The following is a 26928-nucleotide window of genomic DNA, read 5'->3' on the forward strand; positions in this document are numbered from 1 at the left end:
CATGCAAGGTGCACCTCCAATGCCACCTCTCCTGTGTGGCCTTTCTGGATCCCACCCCAAGCTCTAAACTCTACTTGTATGTCTCTTACAGAACCCATCTTCCTGCGCCTGGTATTGTATTTATTTGTGTATTTGAGCATCTCCCTAACCAGAGGCGCCATGAGAAGAGGACATGCGTAGGAGCATCACTGTGTATATCTCTCTGTTTCTATCTCTCCTCCACCACCTTTGAGCTGAGTGACTTTGGGGTTTGGGTTCTTTATCTTGAAAGTGGGTGTGGCCCACGCCTGTCTCATGATATGGCTGCTAGGATGTTAGCTCAGAACACACATGCATTGATACGATGCCTCACATTGCCTCCTGGTACATACCAGGTACGGGATCAGCAATAATTTCCCGCCGCCTCTCCCCGTTTAGATGGCAGCTCCTTAAGAGCAGGCGTCCTGTGAAACCCATGGTACCACGTTCTGGGAATGCTTATAGGATTAAATGTAAAGATGAGTTATTCCGGGCAACTCACTGGGTCCTAGTAATGGTCTGTCTCAATTCTGACTAGGTCACCATCCCTCATTCTCAGCACTATTAACGTTGCTGGGGGACAACGCTGCTGGGGGACAGGGGCTGTCCTGTGCATTGCGGCATCTACCCACTAGATGCCAGGAGTGGCTCCCAAGCTGTGGCACTGCCAGATGCCCCTGGGGGGAAACTGCCCCTGACTGAGAGGATTCCACAAGATACTCTGAACGTCCTCAGAATGACCCAGAGGACACGGACAGAGTCTCCTCTGCCCCGGGGCACAGGATACATGATGGGGAAGAGGATGAAGGTCCTGACATCCTAGGACTCCAGGGTAGAGAAGGTAGTCATGGCAATGGCTGAATCATCATACTGTTTTGATGCCAAAATAGAGGGTTACGCCCAAAAAGTACAGGAGAAGCTTCAGCAGAGAACCATCAACCACCCAGGAGAGAAATTCCAGGGGTGACAGACATCTGGACCGTGGCTAGAGGCCAAGGCCTCCCCGTGAGCCCCGTGCAGGCTGTGTGGGCTCCGGACAGAGGGGGAGTCTCGTGAAGGGCCTGGTGCACCCCGGTCAGGAGTCTGAACTCGAGGCAACCTGCAGGGGAGAGAGTCTCCGGGGGTTCTCGGAACGGGAATGAAGGAATCGTGTTCGTTTTGACCAAATTCCGATAGCAGAGTTGGGGGTGGCTGTGGGTAGAGAAATCCTAGAGTCAGAGCGTCAGCCAGGCTCTTGTGAGATGTTCGGTGAGAAATGATATAGCTCCAAATAAAGACAGTGGCCTCGGGGAAGAAAACAGAGGAGGTGGCTGGAGCTGAAAGCCACCTTTGGAATGTGGGCGAGGCGGGGAAGGGAGAACCGGGGAGGAGACAGGGAAGCGGTGAACAGGAGACAAGGAGGGAGGGGAAGTGCAGGAGGAAGGACCCCAGCTCGGGGATGCAGGGAGGACGAGGCCACCGGAGCTGGCACGAGAAATTCCTAAAGGAAATTCTCGAGGGCAGACGGCTCCGAAGTTTGAGTGGGAAAGGAAGTGAGGAATAGGGATTAAGATGGGTTTCCTTGGAAGGGCGGGCTTCGTAATTCTGGGAGCTGAGAAGGAACCAGAGGAGAAAGATGGAAGATTCGGCGCAAACAGAGGGAGGTGGGAGGGGAGGAGATTAGACGAGGGATTGACTCTGATGTGACGAGGCTCCTGGTGGGAGGGGAGCCACGGGGAGCCACGTCACAGTGTCCCCTTAGAAGAGGATGCAGAAAAGCAGGCCACAGAAAGCAGCCTTCCCCGACGGCCTCTGTGTTCCCTGGACCCACCGTCAAGGTCATGGCTAAGAGGAGGGCACGCAGGTCGGGGGTGTGTGCAGAGCGTGGGAGAGTCTGACAGCACTGCCTGGGGAACAGAAAGGGGACTGTCCTGGGGACCGTAAAGAGAGCAGCACAGAGGCCCCGCAGGACGGACACTGCTGGTTTGGGTGGTACCAGCTGGCCTGATGACAGTGCAGCCACGAGCAGCCCGGGCATCTTGACGGTACTTTCTTATTGACCGTCATCACATTCTGAGTCGACAACGTGCTGTTTCTCCCGAGACAGCGTGAAGGTCTGAGAGAGCCGGCAGTAGAGCAACGACTCCTACCTTATGGTTCATCGTCGTAAGGTTACATTTTGGAATCACCATCAAACTCCTCCTTGAAAGCTTCCAGTTCCTCAGCAAAGTACAAAAAACTCTCAAAGAAAATGGTCCTTATAAAGCAATTGACAAGTGTTCTCTCTTTCCACTCTCCTATGATCTCACTGCAAAGTTTAAAAGCCATTTGCACTATCATATGATCCAGCAATTCTACTCCTGGGTATATATCCGAAGAAAATGGAATGAAAACACTAATTCAAAAAGACACATACACCCCAATGTTCATAGCAACATTATTTACAGTAGCCAAGATGTGGAAGCAACCTAAGTGTCCATCAACAGAGGAATGGATAAAGAAGATATGGTATATATACACAGTGGAATACTACCCAGCCATCAAACAGAACAAAATAATGCCATTTGCAGCAACATGGATGGACCGAGAGGGTATTAAACCTAATGAAGTGAGACAGACAAATACTGTATGTTTTCACCTATATGTGGAATATAAAAACGAAAACAAATGAATGACTATAACAAAACAGAAACAGACTTGTAGATACAGAGAACAAACTCATGGTTTCCATTGGGGAGAAGGGCAAGACAGGGGTAGGGGATTAAGAGGTATAAACTACTAGGTACAAAATAAATAAGGTACAGGATATAAGATACCACATACGGAATATAACCAATATTTTATAATAACCTTAAATGCAGTATCATATATAAAAATATCAAATCACTATGCCCTACATCTGAAGCTAATAGAACATTGTAAATCAACGATACTTCAATAAAAAAAAAATGTAAAAGCAATTTGCAAGCATTCTGTGATAACGAGCATACTTTTAGACCCAGCCTCTGTTGGGAAAGATCCCTATACGTAGTTAATCAATGACTATGTTGGTCCTTCCCCTTCACCACACTGTTATCATAAGACTGCTCCAGGCTTTCTATATAAAATAGTGTCAACAATGACAACGCAATCACTTTCCTCACTTTTCAAATGAAATCGAATGCTAAGGCCAGTTCCATTGGAAACATGCATTTACTGTGTGTGTGTGTGTGTGTGTGTGTGTGTGTGTGTGTGTGAAGGCACTGCACATAATCCCACCTCGTCTGATGGGAATAGTTTTAGGGTGTGTATGGTCAGAATTTAAATAGATACCATACCTAGAGAGAGGAAAACAAGTGAGTAGTCTTTTATTCTTCAAGGAAAACTCTCATTAACCATGAGCTTATTCTAGTTTATTTGGTTGTAAACATTTCAAAACAAAAACTTCACCTGAAGCATTGAACATCTTCCCATAGAGAACATCCCCGCCTCTCCTGTCTCCACCTCTCTCACCCAGTGGCCTTTGTGCTTTCAAATCTTTTGCTTCGGTGTCACGTAAAATCAAACAACGGGGCATCACCCAAAACTATGCACATAACACAGGTGAGGCTTTGTCAAACTGTCATCACACTACCTCCCCATTTCCTTGGGGGGATCATCTGACACACGGTAACATCCAAGCAACACACAAAAACTCAAACGGCTGACAGTACTTACAGTTCTGATCAGCAAGAGTTTATGTTTTTCTCCTCTGATTCCATTAAAAAAAAAATAAATGCACCTACACTTGACCAGTTTGAGAATAAAAATTTAATGTATTATTTAGAAATTCAGTTCTGTATTCGCTTTATGGAACAGAACTGCAAAGACCAAAAATTATCTACACGTGGCTCTCCTTCCAACTGGTAAGAAAACGTGAAACAAATTCACCCAGTGTTATTCCTGCCGTGCCTCAACTCTACTGAGACAAGGAAAAGTACAACTAGCAATAGTTAAATTCACGAAGTGGCGTAAGTTAAAAAATTAAAATGTAGACAATTTTAAAAAGCTGGAATGTAAATGAGATTTTTGGCAAGGGAGAAATAAATGGTTCTCAGTTTCCGGTTACATAGAGGAGGGAAGTGATACACTAGACTGAATAAATTAACCATAACAAAAACTACCATAACGAAAGCTGCCATGAATGTCTTACATCCTTGGGTTTCTAACACGACCGTACTTCCTGCTCCTTAGAGAGAGAGAGTTACTCAAATACTCTGTATGTCTGTGCGCGTGTGTGTACATGTGAACGGTCCTCTTAGCAGCCACAACAAAGAAAATAATTAACCCGAGCTTGAGTGATCTATACAGGAAGTGCAAAGAAAGGTGGGATTTGGACAGTTTTTAAATATTTACTCAACCCTTCAGTGAATTGCTCATTGTGGACGGATCCGAAGGCGGGCATGGGGCCAGGCCCTGGGGATGCTAAGGTGAACGTGACCCCCGCCTTGTTCTTCAGGTTTTTCAGTTTTAGTCCGGGAGGTAAGATATTACTACCAAATACGGCAGAAGGGGCGGCATCGGATACAGAACCCCCAGCTGGAGGACTGTTTTAATCCATCCTCCTGGTTACTGATAAGGACAGGAGGGGGCATAAGGGAGACAGGATGTGTGGAATCCAAGGCTGGAGCCGGGGGCGGGGGGTGCGCGGAAGGCACGGGCCTGGGTCTGGGCTCAGGGCAGCTCTGGGACCACGTGGCAGGAGTTTGTGGATTTCACCTGAATGCTGTACCATTAACATGACTCCACAAATCCCGGTCTGCGGTCTGCTTCTCTCTGGCCTGCTACCAACCAGCTCCCTTTTCTGACTCATACTTTCTGTTCCCTTCAAACCTGGGCTTGCAGATGACCTGGTGTAATTACAGACCCACTGCATCTCGTGACCACACAGTCAGCTGAGAGTCTCATCTCTTCTGGGTTCTCAGTCCCACCCCGGCAAAAGGAAGAGAGAGAAGAACTGATGGCTCCAGCGATTCTCCTCCAGCTGGGTCCCAGCCCCTGGCCACACTATGGACTGGTGACCCCTCTGAGTCGGGGGTCCCTTGGCAGCCGAAGGTGAAGGACAAGACACTGGCATGAATCTCGTCTCCAGGGAAGACACAGAAAAGACCTCCTGGAGGGTGTGGCCTTGAAGTGGGTCTTGATGTCCAAGGAGAATTTGAAGAGAGATTGGGAAGATGGGGTGGGACATGTCAGGTGGAAAATAGAAAAAGAAATTCAGTTAGGCTAGAACACAAGACATGGAGGAGAAGAGCTCTTAGGAGGGAGGTTGAGGCCAGGTCGGGAGGCCGGGGCATGCTGCGTAAGGAGGTGGGATTTCACTCTGTGGGCAAAGGGTTCTGCTCCAGGAAGATCACTCGGGCAGCTCAGTGCAAGGTGTGTTGGGAGGAGACACAAGAGATGGGACATCTGGTTGATCTTCTCAAGTCCAGCGCCAACGCTAGCTCAGCGAGCGGACACCAGCACACTGGCTGGAGGCCACTGCAGTGGCCCGGGTGGAGACCGAGACCAGGACTGAATCAGGGCATGGGCCGTGCAGTGCAAATGTGCAACATGTGGGCAGCAGAAAGAAGGCAGGTGTGGGACTTCCCCGGCGGCACAGTGGCTAAGACTCCACGCTCCCAACGCAGGGGGCCTGGGTTCGATCCCTGGTCAGGGAACTAGATCCCACATGCGTGCCGCAACTAGGAGTTCGCGTGCTGCAACTAAGGAGCCTGCCTGCCGCAACTACGGAGCCCACGTGCCCCAACTAAGGAGTCCTGGAGCCGCAACTAAGGAGGAGCCTACCTGCTGCAACTAAGGAGCTGGCAAGCCACAACTAAGGAGCCCACCTGCCACAACTAAGACCCAGTGCACCCAAACAAACAAATCAATCAATCAATCAATCTTTAAAAAAAAAAAAAAAAGAAGGCAAGTGTGGGCAGACCGAGGGATAACCACTGTGGGATTACTCGGGCTAAAGGGCCAGGCTGGCCATAACTCTGTGTGACTCATGGGAGATGTAGGTCATCAGGACTGCTGCACGTTCAGAAGGTGACTCTGCTTACAGAGGGCAGACGACACGGGCACCGAGGTCCTTCATGAACCCCCTCGGAGCCACTGGAGGGGACAATTCAGCATTGGGGCTGGAAGACGGCAGGGAGAAGCAAAGCAGGGGGCGGCGAGGAGGCCTGGCACCACGACGGGGTAAAGCGTGGCCATAACAATGGACCCTGTGGGCTGCAGTTTGAGTCCTTGTCACAAACACCTTGCTAAGGTTAGTGCCGCTCCTGGGCAGGGGGACTGGGAAGGGATGACCCATGAGGGTGCCGGGCACGTCAAAGGTGGCCGTGAAGGAGAAGAGCTCGACAAAGGGAATTGTGGGGCTGAAAGGGAAGTCGGAGGGGGAAGGGGTGCAGGGAAGATGCTCTGTGTGTAGATACAATCTCTGCCCCTTCTCATCAGTGGCGACCTTCCAGGTAACGGTGGCAGCCACCAGAGGCTCAGGGCCAGGGGCTGTCCAGCCCTGAGTGTAAGGAATTGGGATTTTATTCCAAGTACAATGGGAAGACCACTGAAGAATGGAAGCAAGGCGACTTGATCGCTGTAACTTTGTGAAGATTAGATTACAGGTTGGCAAGAGTGGGCACAGGGCAACCAGTGAGAAACCCACCACAGTTCTCTGGGGGAAATGGTGGTGTCTTGGATTCACGAGGCAGCAACACCTATGGAGAGAAGAGGGTCTGCAGGAGAACCAGATGTGAGGAGAAGAATCAAGGATGATTCCTAGAGTCTTGGCTGGAAGCGTAGGTGTGCGTTTACACCATTCACTGAGATGGAAGGTAAAAAACATCAAGAGTTCTGTGTGTCTCTGCTGAGTCTGAGATGCCTGGCAGACGCCCAAGTCAAGACGTCAAATAAGGGCCTCCCTCTAGGGGGAATTGGGAGTCATCAGTGCCCAGGGCGCATGAAAGCCATGGGTCTATGAGCTCCTCTAGGGAGAACATTGGGAAGAAGAAACAGAGGCCCAGGACAGTCATGGGAGCGTCCAGAGAAGACGTAACCGGAAGCTGGAAAGAAAGGCAAGGCATGATATGGAAACGAAAGGAAGAAAGTCTCAAGACAGAGTGACCAGCTGTCTGTGTTGAATGTTGTGCGGACATCCCGGGAGAGGAAGAGAGGTGACCTTAGGTCTGGTTGCACGGGGGCCATAAGACACTCTGATGAAGCGCTGAGGGAGGAGCCCGGACCGGAGTGTGCTGAAGAGGCAAGGAGAGGCGAGAAAGCAGAGATGAGGGAGCAAAGTCCTTCCCAAAGGACAGCAGAGAAGCAGGGCGGTGGCTGGAGCACAGGACGCTCAGGGGAGCATTTCTGGGGGATACACGAGCTTGAACGCTCACCCGCTACAGAGCGGGAGAAAACGGCAGTGTGGGAGTGACAGGGCACGAGATAGGCATCTCGGAGAGTCAGGAAACAAGTAATTAGGAAGTGGCCTCGGTCCTGCAGGGCTGATGCCCACCTTGAGGTCTGTGTAACCAGTGGATGCAGCTGTGAGGTTCCCTCCAGCCACTTGTTCCGGTGTGGCCATGAGCGGCTGAGGTCACCCAGGGTCAGAAGTTACTTATTCAGGCAAAGATAGGAGCATTATTCACAAAAGCCAAGACATGGAAACAACTGAAGTTTCCACTGATGGATGAAGAGATACAGGAAATGTGTGTACACACACACACACACACACACACACGTATATGTATATATATGCAATGGAATGTTACAGTAAGTCCCCTACACCTTCAAGCTGCAAACTTTTCAAAGACGCGAATGTGCGTTCCATCCACGTCAGGCATGAGTGAAATTGCCGCTCGCCCTCCGTCTCCTGTTGCTGAGGATCCTTCAGCTCTACCGTCGCCCACCTCCTCTCCCTCCTCCAGTCAGTAACTCTTCTTGCCGGCTCACTCGACGCCAGCCCCTGGATGCCGGCTGTTGTGCTGTACTACTGTGCTTTTCAAGGGACTGTACGGTAAAATTTTAAATGTTTTCTTTATTTTTTGTGTTTTTTATGTATTATTTGTGTGAAAAGTATTCTAAACTTATTACAGTACAGTACTATATAGCCAGTTGTGTTAGTTGGGTACCGAGGCTAACTCTGTTGGACTTACGAACAAATTGGACTTACGAACGTGCTCTCGGAACGGAACTCGTTCGTATGTAGGGGACTTACTGTCTTCAGCCATAAAAAAGAAGGAAATCCTGCCATTTGGGACAACATGGATGGACCTGGAGGCTATCACGCTTAGTGAAATAAATCAGACAGAAGAAGACAAATCCTGTAGGATGTCACCTATAAGTGGAATCTTAAAAACAAACAAACAAACTCGAAACAGAACAGATTGGTGGTCACCAGAGGCAGGAGGTGACGAGAGCAGATAAAGGTGGTCAAAGGGCACAAACTCCCAGTTATAAAATGAGTAAGTCCTGGGGATGTGACGTACAGCGTGGTGACTACAGTTAACGATTCTGTAGTGTGTATCTGCCAGCTGCTAAGGGAGTAGATCTTAAAAGTTCTCACCACAAGAAAAAACTCTGTGTGGTGAAGGATGTTAAGTAGACTTACAGTTGTGACCATTGTGTAATATACACATCTCAAGTCATTAAAGGTATATGTCAACTATATCTCAGTAAGACTGGAGGAGAAAAATTATCTTTCACTTTCTTCCACTGTCTTTCAGTTGTGAAACGACAATAGCAAAGCTAACTAAAGAGAGATTGGAGGTACCGAGGCCAGTAGGCCCCAGTGTGGTTCCAACGTGAAAGGGTGCTGAGGATTCGGTCCTAGCCCTGCTCTCTCTTAGGAGGAGAAAAAATAGTTGCTAACTTAGGACTTTCACTATGCAGATGACATGAAAATCTGTGTCTCTGTTCCTCTTTTCTCTCCTAACTCGAGTTCACATACGCTCCCAGACGTTTCTACTTATTTCTCTTTACATATGTCTTCTAAGAACAGCACGTGAACCTCCTTGTACGTTCCCACAGCTACTCGATAAAAAAAGGAGTAAGTCAGGTCACCTTGTTTGCAAATGGCACCTGGATGTGGTCAGGTAGAGAATGACTGGTGTAAAATGGTATTAAAAGAAAGGAATACTGGGGCTTCCCTGGTGGCGCAGTGGTTGAGAGTCCGCCTGCCGATGCAGAGGACACAGGTTCGTGCCCCGGATCCGGCGGAGCAGCTGGGCCCGTGAGCCATGGCCGCTGGGCCTGAGCGTCCGGAGCCTGTGCTCCGCAACAGGAGAGGCCGCAGCGGTGAGAGGCCCGCGTACCGGAAAAAAACAAAACAAAACAAAAGCAAAAAAACAAACAAACGAGGGACAAGGGAGAGAAAAAGGCCACACTCGAACACCTAGGAACCTTTTGTTTTTTCTTTTTTTTTTTGGTAAGGGAAGAGTTTTTTTTTTAATTGTAAAAAACACATAACAGTAAATTTACCATCTTAACCAGCTTTAAGTGTACAGTGCACTAGTGTGAAGTATATTGACATTGTTGTGCAGCAGATCTCTAGAACCATTTTGTCTTGCAAAACTGAAACTCTAGGGAATTCCCTGAGGGTCCAGTGGTTAGGAATCCGTGCTTCCACTGCAGGGGGCAACTAAGGGGGATTCCCTGTTCGGGGAACTAAGACCCCGCAAGCCATGCGGCGTGGCCAAAGAAAAAAACCCAAAAAACCTGAAACTCTATACTCTCAAATGCTTATGAACCTTTCCAGAGAGACCCCGCCCAATGGTCAGTGAGGCGCAGACAGGGTCCGGACTCTGACCCCAGGATGAATATTCTCGCCTTCGGAGAAGAGAGAGATGTGGTGTGAACAGAGGGTAGAGCCCCTTCTCCCCTCTCATGCACTTAAAGGCTGGGCCGAGAAGAAAAAAGGCCACAGCCAAGAGACATTTTACCAAAATGCCAATGCGTCATGCACTCGTAGGGACCGCAGGCATTGTTACTTCCAGCTGTGGACACATTCACGGCCATCACTACCTGACGAGAGTCATCCCTCACGAGATTTTCAGAGTTGGCCCCAGAGTTACCTTCACGTCTCTTTTTAACTATCAAACATACCTTGGAATCCTGAGACTATTTGGACAACATCTTCATACACCATCAGAGTAGCAGATCGTTCTGGAAGCAGGCCCAGGCTCAGTGAAGAAAACACTGCAGAAACAAGGATGGATATGAGGGAATTCGAACATTTAAATCAAGATGCCCACTCCAGTTTTTTAAGCACTCTGCCTTCCTTGGATTCTCTGATTTCCACTCAGTCGGCAATATTGATGTTTCGCAGGGTGGCGTAATAATAAATACGTATTTGGTCTCTGCCTCTGGTTCCTGCCTCTTAAATCCCTTGTAATTTCCTGAGTGATCAGAGTATCTTTTGTTCTGTTGAGGAGACTCCGGGTGGGCTCCTGGAGGCGGGCTGCTCACCGAAAAGGTCAAGCCATGATGAGAACCTTGGAACGTTCAGTCCCACCTGCCATCCTCCAGAGAGCACAGAGGCGGTGGACAGCTCATGATCGATCATGCCTGCCATGACTGATGAAGCTACCATGAAAGTCCCCAAGGTACGGGCTCTGGGGAACTTCAAGCTGGTGAACAAGTATGTGTGCTGGGAGGATGGTACACCCCAACGCCACGGGGACAGAAGCTCCTTTTGGACCCTTCTGGATCTCCCCCTATTGTACCTCTTCATGTGGCTGTGTATCTGCATCCTTTATAATATCCTTTGTAATAAACCCGTGAATGTAACTGTCTCCCTGAGTTCTGTGAGCCACGATAGTAAATGAACCCAGGGAGGGGCTCATGAGAACCTCTGATTTATAGCTGGTTGGTCAGGTGACAACCCGGGGCTTGTGTCTGAAGTGGTACTTGGTCTTGTGGGACTGAACCCTTAACCTGTGGCTTCTGAGCTAACTCTGGAAAGTTACTGTCAGAACTGAATTGAATTGCAGGTCACCCAGTCGGTGTCCAGAGAGCTGGAGAACTGGTTGGCTTGAGAAAAGACCCACCCATCGGGTGTCAGAAGTACTGTAAACAGAGAGAAAAGAAACCGTTTTTCCTTTAAGTGTTATTAGCAAAAGGCTTTCAAAATGCCAAAAGAGTCCTGCAATCTCTCCTAGAACAACTGCTTGCCCTACGATAGTCAACTATGTATTTTTTATTTGTTAGAAGCTGTTAGTAAAGTATCTGAACCTCCTCCCATTAGGAATCTATTAAAAGTTACAATGTACACAGTGCATGGATATAAAACACTGGGTATTAACGTTAAGAAAGACTTTAAAAATATGTGCTTAGATTACTGTGTGCCTCATGATAAAAAAAAAAAAAAACAACTTTCTTCCCTATTCTGGGAACTAATAAGATGACAGAACTTGTGCTATGTTTTAAAATTCTTGTTTAAGCACCTGGACTTCCAACTAAAAAATTCACAAAGCCTATGTGTTTCTGGGGAGATCATGAATTTTAAGAAAAAAACAAATCAACATATTATGGAATAACAATAATCACTAACATTACTGAACCCTCACTAACATGTCAGACATTATTCTAGGTGCTTTAATTTTGGTAATTTATTTAACTCTCAGAACAGCTTTATGAAATAGGTATTATTAACATGCCCATTTGACAGGTAAGGAAACAGATTTATGGAGAAGGAATTAACTTGTCCAAGACGCCGCAGCTGGTAAATACTGGAGCCAGGATTTGAACTCTGGAGTCCGACCTCGACTGCTACGCTTCGTGGACTCAAATTCAGAGGCTTCTTGGACTCCATCCAGCCTAAGTCTCTAAGCTTAAAGAGGAGGAAAGGGAGGCCTAGAGAGGTAAAGTAACTTTCAAGGATAATATTAGGAACCAGAAACATCAAATGCTAAGAATATCAATTACTTGGCACAGCCGGCTCTGGACAATGTTGGGGCGACCAGTGAGCGGCTGGCCTTGGACATGACACTTCTCCCTACACATTTATTCCATTTATTTAGCTGCCAATATGTACAAGGCCCAGAGCTAGACGTGCGGAACAGATCAATGTTGGGGGCAGTCTGTGTCCTCAAGGGTTCTACGTTAGAAGGAGACTTGGACGCACAACCCATAGCTGTAGGACAAACAGAACGTGGCAAGTGCCAAGACAAAGATAAGGACGTACCTTGGTGCTGTGAAAACAATTCGGCAGTTCCTTCAAATACTAAACACAGAGTCACCATGTGACCCGGCAATTCCACTCCCAGGTATATAACCAGGAGAACTGAGAATATATGTTCATGCAAAAACCTGCACATGAATGTTCACAGCAGCATCAGTCATACTAGCCAGAAAGTGGAGACAACCCAATAGCCATCATCTGACGGGCAGATAAACGAAACGTGGTCTATCCACACAACGGAATATCGTTCACCCATAAAAAGGAATAAAGTGCTGATTCATGCTGCAACATGGACAGACCCGGAAAACACCATGCTAAGTGAAAGATGCCAGACACAAAAGGCCAACACGCTGGAGGATTCCATTCATCTGCAATATGTGGAACAGGCAAATGCATGGCGACAGAGGGATTAGCTGTGGCTGGGGGCTGGGGGGATGGGAAACAGCGAGTCAATCCTAACGGGCGCGAGGGCTTTTTTGGAGGTGAAGAAAATAATTCTGGAAGTAGACAGTGGTGACGGTTGCACAACCTTGTGAATTATACACTTTAAAATGGTGAATCGGACGGTGATATGCATTATATCTCAAAAATAAATCAAGCAAGAAAAAAAAAGAATTCACCTTGGGGGTTTAAAGTTGGAAGAAAAATCTATACCAAGTTGCGGGAGGGGGGATCAGGTCCTGTGTGTGAGCCAGGACTGAAGGGAGGAAGCCTGACTTGGGTAAATCCTGCAGAACCACGTCCCAGGGAAACTTAACCTTCTTAAACAGAGATCCCTTCACCCAAGGGCACAGGGCACCTACTGGCCAGGAAAGAAGAACCAGACTGCTGGTGCTGGTAGGGAACAGCTCACCTCCAGACCATGGCTTTGCCCTCCCCGCCTCTCTAGGGACAGACCTGGACCACACTGCTCCCTTCAAGAGCTCACACAGAGCCTGAAGGCATTTCCTTGGTCCTGCAAACCTGTGTGTTGTCTGGCTTGGGGGACTCTGAGCTGGAATCACCTGTGACTGGTCTCTCGAGATGTGTGTGACCGTTACAGGATGTTTCGAAACGCTTCTTGCCTATAGCATTTGGTGCTTCCAAACATCAGACATCTGCTCCAGCAAACTCTTCCGCAAACCCTATTTCATATATGAGAAAAGACGATTTCTTGTAATGACTATGATGAGACGTGGGTGGTAGAGACCCCTGCAAGGACTTCCTGGGCAGGAGGTGGCAGAGACGTCTCAGACCTGCAGGCAGACGGTATATTACCCATCAGAGAGGAGATGCTGACTGCTGTCTTGTTTTTTGATAAGTAGAGAGAAAGGAACATCTAACTCTACCTGGGGGAGGCTGGAACACTTCTGAGCGCAGAGAACCACCACACTGGGAATGAATGGATAGAAGACAAGCTTGCAGAGAGAACAGTAAAGGAACAACAGTGCAGACAAGCACAGAGCGGGTACAAGCCAGATTCCTTCAGAGAATAACAAACTGCCCAGGGTGACCAGACCGTGAGAAACGTAGGGAGAAGCGGCTGGGGAGGAGGTCCCTGTGTTCTGTTTAGTCTAAACTTGATCCTGAGGACATCAGATGCCTTTAGGCAGACATATAACGTAGTTAGACAGACATATATACAGGCACACCTCGGAGACGTTGCGGGTTCAGTTCCAGACCACCCCAATAAAGCGAATATCGCAATAAAGGAAGGCACGTCAATGTTCTGGTTTCCCAATGCATACAGACGTCACGTTTATATTATACTGCAGTCTATTAAGTGTGCAATAGCATCATGTCTAAAAAACAACAGATATACCTTAATTTAAAAGTACTTTATTGCTAAAAAGTGCTAACCATCATCTGAGCCTTCAGTGAGTTGTAATCTTTTTGCAAAAGTAACACGAAAACCACAGATTGCCATAACAAATATAATAATAATGAAATACTGGGAGAATTACCAAAATGTGACACAAACACTCAATGAGCAAATGCTCTTGGGAAAATGGTGCCGATGGACTTGCTCAATGTAGAGTTGCCACAAACCTCCAATTTGCAAGAAATGCAACATCTGCAAAGTGCAATAAGATGAGGTCTGCCTGCATATATATATGGATGTATAAATAGACATCCCTATATAAATACATATATCTAATATATAAATATGTGAAATTATTATATTATAAAAATAATATAAATATATATTTAAAATACATTTTAAGACACTAATGGTCAGTAATGTAAAGGGCGTTTTGAAGGGGTCAGACTGAGCTGGCCAGAGGCCACTGCAGTAGCCCTGAACTGTTGCAAAAGGCCTGAGCTATAGAGCTAGAAATAATTAAGATGTGGAATCACAGTCTTTAGTGGATGGATGTCACTTCATATAGCTAAATTTGTTTCTACCTGCTACCAAAGGTACAGGGTACTCTCCTTTTGCTGTGGTTTCCTGGTGCCCAATATGTAGCCCCTTCCATGCAAGGGGAAAAAAAACCCCACATCCTCCAGGAACTACTGTCAAGGCTGAGAAAAGAAATCTATTCCCAAATCTCATAAGAACGCGTATGCAAACAAAACCACGTGCGGACATGTAGTAAAGAAATTATTTTTTAGTGTCAAATTTTAAAAATATTTTAGAAGAGGCTCCCAATTCTTCTCTCCTCCTCGCTCAATTACCTGGAATACCAAAAGCGCACCTTCAACAACAGACGTGAAAACAACAGTATACTCTGTTTTTCACATCAGATCAGTCTAAGTTTTGTTCACGTTGTCTGTTAGATTCTAGTTAAGAGGATCTTGTTATGCTGACAGGACAAGCAGAGAAAAAGAAAGACATGGGAGGGTCCTTGAAAATTATTCGGTCTAACTGATTTGGTTTTAGAAACTAGAGATTTGGGCTCAGAAAGCTGTGATGGGCCCCCATGTGTGGGCAGAGCTGGGGGCGGGCAGGCCTAGAACCCAGGCATCTTCAAGCCTAGTCCAAAACTCTTAGAATGAAACTACATTTTTTTACCATTATTTACTCATTTAAGAAGAATGGATATTATGAAAATGGTTGCCTTTTTCTCAAATGATCATGTTAACAAAGTCAAAACAAATGTAATTAAAGTACAGTCCGTCCTTATTTGTCGGTTCAGTATTTGCAAATGTGCCTACTTGCTAAAGGGTATTTGTAACCCCAAGTCGATACTTGTGATGCTTTCTACGTGTACGTACAGAGGGGCCAAAAGTCTGAGTCTCCTCCCAGCTGAGGTCGACCAAGGCGACGGACGCTCTGCCTTCTCGTTTCAGCTCTCACACCGTAAGCATCCTTCCTGCAGTCAATTTAGTGCCAAGTGTTTGCATTCTTGTGCTTTTTGTTGGTGATTTCCCTGTTTCACACAGCCCCTGAGTGCTGGCCCAAAGTGCTGTCCAGTGTTTCTAACTGCAGGAGGCTGGGATGTGCCTTATTACACGTTAGACAAGCTTCCCTTAGCCATGAGTTACGGTGCTGTCGGCCATGAGTTCAAGGTTAATGAACGAACAATATATGTTGAGTCAGGTACCTTGCAATAGAAACACACATCAAACAAGGAGATGCACTGATCAGTGGATGAAAACGTGACCAGAGGCTCTAAGGAACCTAACCCTGCACTTCACCCGGGAGCAATGGCTCAGCATTCACGAACCCAGTGTTCACGGTGACTCTGCAGAACGTAACTCCTGTGATGGTGAGAATCAGTGGTATTTTGTGCTGCTGCCCGCCCCCCGCCCTCAGCAAAGGTGGAGTTGAGGTGTCTGGATACCATTTAGACTTCCCCCAGGGTTGTTTGCAGTGATTTCTCAGTATGAAAAATGGGGGAGGTCAAACATTTTCTTTAGCAAGAACCTAACAAGGACCACCTTTCTTATCGTGCTGGCCTTCCCAGGGTTCTGCCCCAGGCCCACTCCCCTCCACTCTCTGGGTGAGATCACTGTTCTGAGTCTCCCTTAAAAACTGCTGATGGCCCCAAACTCCACCTCCACCTCCAAACCTCTTAAGCCCCAAACTCTTTTCAAACTAAAGCCCGAACACACTTGGCGTCCCAGAGGCAGCTCCAATCCAATCCATGCTAAATTCATCACCACCTACAATCCCGACACGCACCCCTTTCTCCCCATCTCCCCACCTCCACTCCCACTTCCACCCACCTTTGCCTGAGCCCCAAGCCTGGAGAGAGGGGTGCACACAGGAGGGAGGAAGAGGGCTTCTTTCAGCCGACGGCATTAATCGATCAAGTCAACTCGAGGGAACCACACGGTGGCAGGTCTCCCAAGCCCACCGCCCGTCTGTTATCCCATCCACTCCATCAGCAACCAGAAACCCGAGACTCAACTTCCATTTATTCTCACGCGTCCCTTCCCTCACATCTCTCCCACCCATTCTCCAAGGCTTTCTGGATTTTACCTGCTAAATATTTCTCAGGTTTATCTCCTTTTCTCTAACGTTTTGCTAAAGGATTTCCTCAGTTGTACCTATTTCAAATCCACTTTCCATAGCTCTCAAAGCAGTGGTTCCAAACTATAGTGAACATTTTTATCCATAAACACCCTGGGGGGGCGGGTAGGAGTTGCTTGTGAAAACGCAGATTCCTGGGTCCACCTGCCTAGTCTGCATGGCTGAGTCCCGGAATCGGGATCATTATACAAGCACCTTCTGATGCTAATATCTATTCATCCTCAAGACTCAGCTCCCCTCTCAGCCTCTCCAGGAAGCCTTCCTTCATTTGCTCACCTAGGCCAGTGAACTGGTCCCCAGCATCCCCGTAGGCACCTACATCTATCAGAGCATTGATCCCATCAGGAGGCATCGGGTTCTGTGGCTGACTTCATAACTAATTGATGAAGTCCCTAGGGGCGAGTTCTGCGTCTTTAGACCTGTATCCTCAGTGACCAGGGCACTGCCTGGCACACGGCAGCTACTCAATAAGTGTAAACTGAACTTAAGGAGAATTTTGTGGCTGAGGGTAGATGCTGGGGCTGGAAAAGACGGGCACAGTCACGCTTAGCTCCCATGTGCCCCAGGGGCAGCAGGGACCCTGATGGGGCGTGTCCAGTGGCACACAGGTGAGCACTAACGTTGCCATTTTGCCAGGCACTGTGTCAGATGCTACACGTTTATCAAGCCCCTACTATGTTGTAGGTACTGTAAGCTAGTGCGCCTGCATGAACCACTTTTTACTCAGAACCACTCTACTACGTGGTATCAGCTCCCTTTTGCAGAGACTGTCATCAAAGCTGGAGGGGCTCAAGCACAGACCCAGAGCCAGAACCCAGGTCCAAAGCCCATGCTCTTCCCACCCGCCCACCCTCGCTAGCCTCAGAGCAATAGTGCCGGCAGGTAATGCGGTCCAGGCACTAGATGGAGCCTGAGGTGAGGGGACTGAAGCGGCACCGTCTGCTGCTTCCCACCTACTCCATCCCCAGCTGAACCCATGTCAGGGACCATCCTAGCCCCTTGTGGTAGACCGGCTGCTTTGCAGTGGTGAATGGTAATGTGCTATTGTGATTTATAATAAGTAATATATATTTGCTCTTGGTCTCATTCCTGCCTCACAGCTCCTAAAACCCTTGGAATTTCCTAAGTGATAAGGGCAATAAAGGTATATTTTGTTATTTATAAGAAGCCACTTACCATGGGAGTTTCAGTTAATATAGTAATTTTTGGAAGGCCCCTAGATAACCCAAGGATGGGGGCTGGTTGCCAGGGGAAACAACCATGTGATTAGAGGGTTGGAACTTTCGGTCTCACCCGCCCCCCTCCCCAAGCTCCAGGGAGGAAAGGAGAGAGGGCTGGAGGTTGACTAAATCACTAGTAGCCAATGATTTAATCAGTCATGCCTACATAATGAAGGTTCCATAAAAAACCAAAAGGATGGGGTTTGGTGAGCCTCTTGGTTGGCGAACACTTGGACGTGCTGGGAGGGTGGTGCACCTGGAGGGGATGGAAGCTCCACACCCCTTCCCACAGACCTTGCCCTACGCGTCTCTTCCATTCAGCTGTTCCTTTAATAGCCCTTGTAATAAACTGGTAATCTAGTAAGTACCCAGCTGGTGTCACAGAATCCGCAAATTGCTGGATGTGTGGCAAAACGCCCATGTTTGGTGATCAGACACGCCAGAAGTGGAGTAGAGTGTTGAGAGGGGAAGAAACACACAGCAGTGTTCTTCCTGAGCAGGTGAGACAGGTGGGAAAGAGAAAGACAGTCTCGCCATCATTCCCCACCTTTTGGCCAGCCTTGGTCTCAGACCCTGAAGCAAGACGAGAAAGCCCCACTTCAGGGCACCGCCCCAATCCCATCAGCTGGTCACGATCAGTAAGGTACAGAGCGGAACGCTGGGGAAACGAGTTCCATTAAATGGATAGTAACGTACAACCAGCTTCATACCGGGATCCCACCTTTTCCTGCACATAAGGGGCCCCAAAAGCTAAGGCAGTGAATGAACAAGTATTTTCCTGATTGTCTGACTTAACCCTTAACACTTGCAAAATTGTTTCTATGTCTGACTCCATCCCTAGCCTGACTGTAAGCCCTGTTTTACAGAAAGGTTAAGACCACCTTACCGGGTAACCGGATGGGCTTCCACGGGGCAGAGTTTGGCACGTAGGCGTGCTTTGTGGCGGTGACAATCAGCTGACTGCCCAGCTTATACTGGAATTTGAGGAAGGCGATGCCATCTGTCCCCGAGGTGCCAGAGGCGATGGAGACCTGGTTGGTGAAAATCTCAATGAGGGCATCGGGGACGGGCTGATGGGTGCTGGCATCACTGATGTGGACCTTCAGGGTGACCTCTGGAAGAAGGACAGAGCAACAAAGAACAGTGGCTATTAATTGGGCAACTCCAACAGTGATTCTGCTATAACCGCGATAGGTAGCAGAAAGTGAGATAGGCTAAGAAAATCTCGATCTACATCCAAACTATAAATCATTTTAACCGGGAATGTTCTCTTCTTAGAGGTCCTTTTTTCACTTTACATGATTTCTTACCTTCCTCAAAACCACTGCCCATAACAAACTGCTTTCCCCCTGGCTCCTCCCGGCTCACACGAACAAATAATTGAGAGAAAATTTCTATCCCTTTAAATAAACACAATGCTCTTTTATCCTGCCCAGCGCTGCTGGTAAACACAGCCTAAGCAAGGCTTGGGCTGCTACAGAAAGACCCTGCAGGTGCTAAGATTTGCAGCAAAATTCTTCAATGGTCCTGGTGAACACGGATGTGTAGAGTTCAGGGTTGCTGTGCTAGTAATCATGAAGACGTTACTGAAAAGTAGTCAAAAATACCTTTAAAAGGGAGGACCCACATAGTGGAGAAGGTCAGAAGAAGAAAAAAATAAAAGTAAACATTTGAAAAGATGGCTGAAGTTGAGTTAGTAGTATTGGCAAAACCAGAAAACGGATGTGGAAAATGGACTCCAAATTAACGGTAGAAATTACACTGGAATGAATACTTTTCATTTATTCATGCAAGAGATGTGTATTGAACTGTTACCCCACACCTAGGATCACGAGCAACTGCGCACAACTACAGTGGTGAAGGGAAGGGAGTAGACAGGTAAGTGCTATGCCCGGGGGGCACCTGGTGGAGCCACCAAGGGGGCACTTACAGAACAGCACATGCAAAGGCCCAGAGGCAAGAGAAAGCCCTGCTTCCTGGAGAAACGGAAATAGGAAATAGGTTCTGACAGCTGGAGGGGGAGTGTGAGGGGTACAAAGCCCAGGGAAAGACAAGGCTCGAGAGGCCCACAGGGGCCAGATCAGATATGGCTTTCTAAGTGACCTAAAAGGATCGTTCTTTATCCTTCATTGTTCTTTATCTTTATCGCTCTTCCACCTTGGTAACTTGCTGGAAATCCAATTTATGCGTAGAAACACCTGGTTTTGGACGAAGGATGGACTCAGGGATTGGCAAGACTGGAGACTGAGTATCTAGTTAAGAGATTTCTGTAATAACCCAATGGTGGTGGACCATGGTGGACATCAGTGAAGGGATGCTGATTCCACATATATTCTAGAACGATCCGTGTATTCTGCTCCAAGAAACCCCCTTTGCTAAGGTATGAAGGGAGTAAACGGTGGCCAGTGTCCTAAGTTCACTAGCCGCTTAGAGGCGCTACTTGCCATACACTGTGAGCTGCCTCAGTTCTGAAAGCCTTCCTTTCAGAGGAGAGGGACGTGGGACAAGGAACCGGTGAGCAGGGAGGCTCACGTTTAAAGAACCACTGGAGAACCGCTGGCTCAGTGGAGAGACCACTGGGGAGGTCAAGGCTGGCTGGGGGCAACCTGAGAGTGAGGGGAGGAGGCGTCCAAGCTAGCCCCATGGGAACTGCCCAGCGTGCATGTCTAGCGTTCTGGGCAATTCACACTCTAGGTTTGACCCTCGGCTCTACCAAGCTCTAGCCACGTGGCCTTGGGCGAGTTACTTATGGTTTCCAGGTCTTGGTCTCCTCATCTGCAAATGGGGGATGATAACGACATATATCTCAGTATAATTACGAACACAAGCTAGTGCCATTACGTTGTTCCAGTCACTATGCTCGAGAGCATTCGGTCACAGTGTCCAAGGGTCCCAGGACAGGGCACAGGGAGGAGAGCTGAAGGGGAAAAGGGTATGAAACTAAGTGGAGGGATGAGACATCCTTCTCGGGGGCTAATAACTCAACATCCCAAGCTCTTCCCCAACTGGGGCCACTACACTGACTAGAACTTCTTTCGGTTCGAGAACTTCCACCTTGGTAACTTGCTGGCGATCTTATGATGCGAAAGCAACCTTTTCAATACTGCAAATTTCACTTAGTCGATCACTTTCTCACCCTTTTTTCACATACTGATGAGATAGGCTGGGAGCCGGGACCCTTTAGCAGAATGACTGCACCTGGACAAACATCTCCTTGAGCAACAGAATAGAAAGAAACTATAAAGGAATAAAAAGTAACTGCACGCATGCACAGTTGGGGCAATTATGAACAATAACATACAAAAGGCCACAAACCAACCGCCACTTCTTAGGGGCCGGGAGCAAAAGCAGGGTCCTGTGCATGGTCCCTGCACACAGCACCAGCAAGGGGTGGGCAGACCACCGAAGCGACGTGCCCTGCCCGGCCCAGAGACCTGCCCCTGTTGTTATCCCATTTAAGGAACCAGTTCACCCCTCCTCGGGGAGTGAGCAAGGGCACCTATTACTTGTTTCCGCTCCCTCGTGCTGCAGCCTCCCCAATAAAACCTTGCCTGAATTTTTCGGCTGGCCTCTCCTCAATTTCTACTGATTAAATAGTCCAAGGGCTCGGGCTGTATCACTTACTTAATCCATTTCTTGACTAGATGACCGTACGGACCTAAAGAATCCTACGTACCTAAAGAATCCTAGACCTTGGTGCTATATAAGGTCTGCACCAAATAAATCCCTCAAAACCTTGTAGAGGGGCTTCCCTGGTGGTGCAGTGGTTAAGAATCCGCCTGCCAATGCAGGGGACACGGGTTCGATCCCTGGTCCGGGAAGATCCCACGTGCCGCGGAGCAACTAAGCCCGTGTGCCACAACTACTGAGCCTGTGCTCTACAGCCCGCAAGCCACAACTACTGAAGCCTGCGCGCCTAGAGCCCATGCTCCACAACAAGAGAAGCCACCGCAGTGAGAAGCCCGCGCACCGCAACGAAGAGTAGCCCCCGCTCGCCACGACTAGAGAAAGCCCGCGCGCAACAACGAAGACCCAACGCAGCCAACAATAAATAAGTAAATAAATAAAATGCCTTAAAAATAAAAAAGCCAATTGATGAAACCATTTGTGGAAAGAAAAAAAAATAAAACCCAAAAACCTCGTAGAGAAAAAAAGTGCTACAGAAACTGAACCTGGTTACTTCATACTACAGGAGAAAACTGCCAAAAGAGAGAGAAAATCAACATCAAGAAAATCAAGGATATGGCATTACAAAACATACTTCGTTGATTCCTTCCAATCTTACCATTGTTATCTTAATGCAGGTTTGCAGTATGTACAAACACGCATTTGTTTTCTTACTGAACTGGGGTCTTCCTTGTCCCCAGGTGGTATGAGAAGTTATAAATGAATTAACATGCGCGTAGCAGAAATCCTCTCAAACAGGGCAAGTGGGAAGGTGGCTTCGTAGCCTTGCAGTGATGATCTATGTAATCTTATGGTAGTGCAACATTTACTAACAACTGGGATTACAAGGTTTCTGCTTTCTCTTAACTGTTTGCTGAGAAGGCAAAAGCAGCTGAGATTTGGCAAAAGCTAAAGGATTTGTGAATGAACACAAGAAAGGAGTTCGCCTATAATCAACGTCCTAGGTTCTACCACTTGAATTGCTTCTAAAACGGGAAGCCTAGTTTATGTTCTGCAATTGTAGTCCTTGAAGAGATTACGTAGCTACTTCTTTTGGTGTGCTAGGATGTGAAAGCATGTCACTATAGTTAAGAACTTATTACAGACCACTGGGGTATCATAGTTTTAAAACGTTTGCAATTTGCTTTATTCATATGACAGTACAGCATGAACAGTCCTCTTGTTCAGTGGTTCTATATCTAGTTCATTTTTTAAGAAATGGACTTTATCTTTTAGAGTAGTTTTAGGTTCACAGCAAAATTGAGTGGAAGTCACAGAAATGTCTCACTGGAGTATCATTTTTATAGAAATACTTATATTATCCATTCAACAGCAAATAAAATTATTCCCACTAAATAACAACCAGGGGAGTGATCTTATGACGAGGTGGAACACTATTAACTATTTATTAATCTCATCTTACAGATAAAAGGAAGCCCCTATACACGGCCACAGACCTAAATGTGCATTAAGATCTACTCCTGGGCATATATCTGGAGAAAACTCTAATCTGAAAAGATACACGCACCCTAAAGTTCATAGCAGCACTATTCACAATAACCAAGACTTTGAAGCAACCTAAGTGTCCCTCGACAGATGAATGGATAAAGGAGATGTGTTACACATATACAATGCAATATTACTCAGCCATAAAAATGAATGAAATAGGGCTTCCCTGGTGGCGCAGTGGTTGAGAGTCCGCCTGCCGATGCAGGGGACACGGGTTCGTGCCCCGGTCCGGGAGGATCCCACATGCCGTGGAGTGGCTGCGCCCGTGAGCCATGGCTGCTGAGCCTGCGCATCCGGAGCCTGTGCTCCGCAACAGGAGAGGCCACAACAGTGAGAGGCCCACGTACCACAAAAAAAAAAAATTTAAAAAAAAAAAAAGAATGAAATAATGCCATTTGCAGCAACCTAGATGGATGGACCTAGAGATTATCATACTCAGTGAAGTAAGTCAGAAAAAGACAGATACCAGATGATATCACTTATATGTGGAATCCAAAACATGGCACAAATGAATTTATCTACAAAACAGAAACAGACTCACAGACATAGAGAACAGACTTATGGTTACCAAAGGGGAAAGGCGGGGGAGGATAAATTAGGAGTTTAATAATAAATTAATAAATTAGGCATTAGCAGATACAAGCTCCTATATACAAAATAGATAAGCAACAAGGCCCTACTACTGTATAACACAGGGAACTATATTCAATATCCTGTAATAAACCATAATGGAAAAGAATATGAAGAAGAATATATATACGTATGTGTGTGTATATATATATATATATATATATATGACTGAACCACTGCTGTACAGCAGAAATTAACACAACCTTGTAAATCAACTATACATCAATAAAAAAAAAATAAGATGCACTATGTTTCTTTGTTGGTCATGACAGCTGATGTATCCTGCTGAGACGGGGCACCTGATTACTAATTCGAAGCTGGGACATTATTCTTTTACCCTCTACCCTGAACATCCATCACCAAGTTCTGCTGATTCTGATTCCGGAATATAGATCTCAAAGCCGGCCTTTCTTTCCCATCCCTTGTTAACACTGCCCTATCTCAGGCCGTGGAAATCTATCACCCAGACTGCTGTTCAGCCTCTTCACAGAAATTGCCACTGTCTTAAGACTTGATCCCTGAGCTCCCACCGAAGCCAGTATTTCAGGGGGCCGCCTGAAATACTGATCTCACCACTTCCTGTCCCCTTTCAAACCCGACAGTTCTCCCCACCAAATGTGGCCGAGGGCCAGATGTGGCCAGCTGCCTGTTTTGTGTGGTCCATAAGCCAAGAATGGTTTTTCCACTTAGAAATGATTGGGGGAAAAATAAATTCAAAAGAATAATAGTGAAATGAAAATTACCTGGAACTTGAATTTGTGCGCATAAATAAAGTTTTATTGGAACACAGCCACACCCAGTGATTTACATATCGTCCAAGGCGGTTTTTGCATTTCGATGGTGGAGTTTAGGAGTTTTGACAAAGCCCTGAGGCCTGCACAGCCTGAACTATTTACTTTCGGCCCTGTAAAGAAAAATCCGCCCACCCCTGACCTACACGATCCATTTTAAGGCACCCAAGGTCCTCCACGATCCAGTTCCACCTGATCCCCACATACCACAGGCCCCAGACACTGTCCCCTACGTTTCCTACTTTCCTTCCTGCTGCTGCCTCTCATCTGTGTAGGAAATGCCGTTGTCCATCTTCGCTCTCCTGTTGCTAAGGCCTGTTCATCCTTTAAAAGCCCTGGTTAAGGTTTATTGGAGAAACTGCTCCCAACTCACCAACTGCTCTCCACACTGGGTTAGAGGCCCCTCACCTGGGTCCTCAGCACTGCATACACTCAGACTGCTCCCTCTGTCTCCATCCCAGCTCGTTTTCATTGCACACCAACCATGTGGGTAGACAGCGGTGAACGGACCCCCAATGCTGAGGAGCTCTTGGCTTTAGACATTAAATAAATAAAGACCAAGTATAATTACAAACTGGGAAAAATGCCTCCAAGGAAAGCTGGGTACCACAGGGCAGCAGGATGGAGGAGAGCCGAATTTCAACTGCGAAGGCCTTTCAAGGAGGTGTCACGTAAGCTCAGGCCTGAAGGAGGCACAGGAACCGGCCAGGCAAGGGGGCGCAGGCGGGGCTACAGACACCTGGAGGTGAGAACGACCTGGTTGCTTACGTGGAGTTAGGACCAACGTGGAGGGAAATTCCGGAGAACGGCTAACCGTCTCCTAAGACTGCAGTGTGGGAGCCACCAGCCACAGGGGGGAGTGTCAATTTAAGTTTAAATTCATTAAAATGAAATTAAATTAGAAATTGAGCTCCTTGGATACACCAGGCACATTTCAAGTCCTCAAGCGCCATGTGTGACCAGTGGCTCTCATACTGGACAGCACAGAGAGAACATTTCCACCAACACAGAAACTTCTACCAGACGGCACTGATGATGCATTACAAACGCTCGCCTCAGAGTCTGAGTAAAGAGATCCAGGGTATCTGGGTGGCTCAACAAACTCCCAGGGAAAGCACGTCAAGTGTGATTCTGCAGCCCGCCTGGATCTGACCTTGACTCGAGGCCCCTGCAGTGACTTTCAGGCTCCATGTGTTCTCCACCCCACAGCCAAATTACCTCCCAGACTCAGCTCCTACACGGCTCCCACCCCCAATTCAAGGAGCTGCAAGGGGGGCAGGCTCTGTGGGCTGTTTCTTTCCTCGGCAACCTCCCCCCACAAACCCATTCCCCGGGGCTCCCTCCCTCACCTCCTGAGCCTCTGCTTAAATGAGGCCTTGACTGACCGCTAGTTATGCCATTTAAACTTTATTATGGAAATGTTAGAACACATATAAAAGTAGAAAAAACAGTATGAGGATCCCCCCAGCATTGATAAGCTTCAACTATCAACTTTCTACCATTCTTGTCTCATCTGTGCTCCCCGCACCCGATTTTCCCTTCCCTCCCTCCCCTCCCCCTCCCTCCCTCCCCTCCCCCTCCCTCCCTCCCCTCCCCCTTCCCTCCTTCCTTTCATCATTCTTTCCTTCCCTTCCTCATTTTTATTTTTGTGAAACATTTTGAAGCAAATCCCAGACATCATAACATTAGGTCACATTATTTCCCCATAAATACTTCAGTTTACAACAAATGAGGATTTTTTTAAAAATACCCCAAATGCCATTAACAGGCCCAGTTTATAGAACCACCTCTTTATATTGTCTCATACCCAGCAAATCTTCAATTTTCTCTGATTGTTTAAAAACAATCGTTTTCACAATTCTGCCCATCCTCTCTAAAATGTCAATCCCAGCGTCTCCCTGAACTTCTGATATTATCAAGCTCTGCCTTCTCTTTTATGCGTTACACTTGATTCTAACATGTTTCTAATTTATATGTGTATTAACTGTCTGACTCTTCTGGGACATAAACTTTGAGAGAGCTGTTTTGTCTGTTTCTCTTCCCTTCTTTATTCATGTATCCCGAGCACATAGAATAGTCTCTGGCACATAGGCCCTCAATATCTATGCTGAATGAATTACTAAAACTAACAAGCATTTCTGGGTATCATCTGGTATATGGCCTAAATATACCTGTTTTTTGTTGTTGTTCCATTGATTTCTTATTCACTATTGCTTTATTATTATTACTATTAATTTTGTTTTGGCTGTGCCGCATGGCTTGCGGGATCTTAGTTCCCCCACCAGGGACTGAACCCAGGGCCACGGCAGTGAAAGCTCTGAGTCCTAACTACTGGACCACCAGGGAACTCCCCATCATTACTGGGGTTTTTTTTTTCCTCATTATTTTTTTAAATAGAAACTATCAAAATTCATTTGAGGAGCATTAATCAATCCAGATAACTAATTAATTGTACTTAATCGGAAAATATTTATTGAT

General features: G+C 47.1%; 1 protein-coding gene across 2 annotated transcripts in view; it reads right to left on the minus strand.

The window, feature by feature from the left end:
• FAM171A1 (family with sequence similarity 171 member A1) overlaps positions 1 to 26928 on the minus strand; it is a 125301-nt gene that overhangs the window by 41297 nt on the left and 57076 nt on the right. For both annotated transcript variants that reach the window (XM_079913086.1, XM_079913087.1), the window contains exons 2-3: positions 18741 to 18968; positions 10102 to 10194 (exon numbers count right to left, since the gene is read on the minus strand). In XM_079913086.1, the coding sequence (XP_079769212.1) occupies positions 10102 to 10194; positions 18741 to 18968 (321 nt within the window). The remainder of the gene's footprint in view (positions 1 to 10101; positions 10195 to 18740; positions 18969 to 26928) is intronic.

The sequence above is a fragment of the Stenella coeruleoalba genome (genome assembly GCF_951394435.1).
Source record: "Stenella coeruleoalba genome assembly, chromosome: 2".
NCBI classification, from domain to species: Eukaryota; Metazoa; Chordata; class Mammalia; order Artiodactyla; family Delphinidae; genus Stenella; species Stenella coeruleoalba.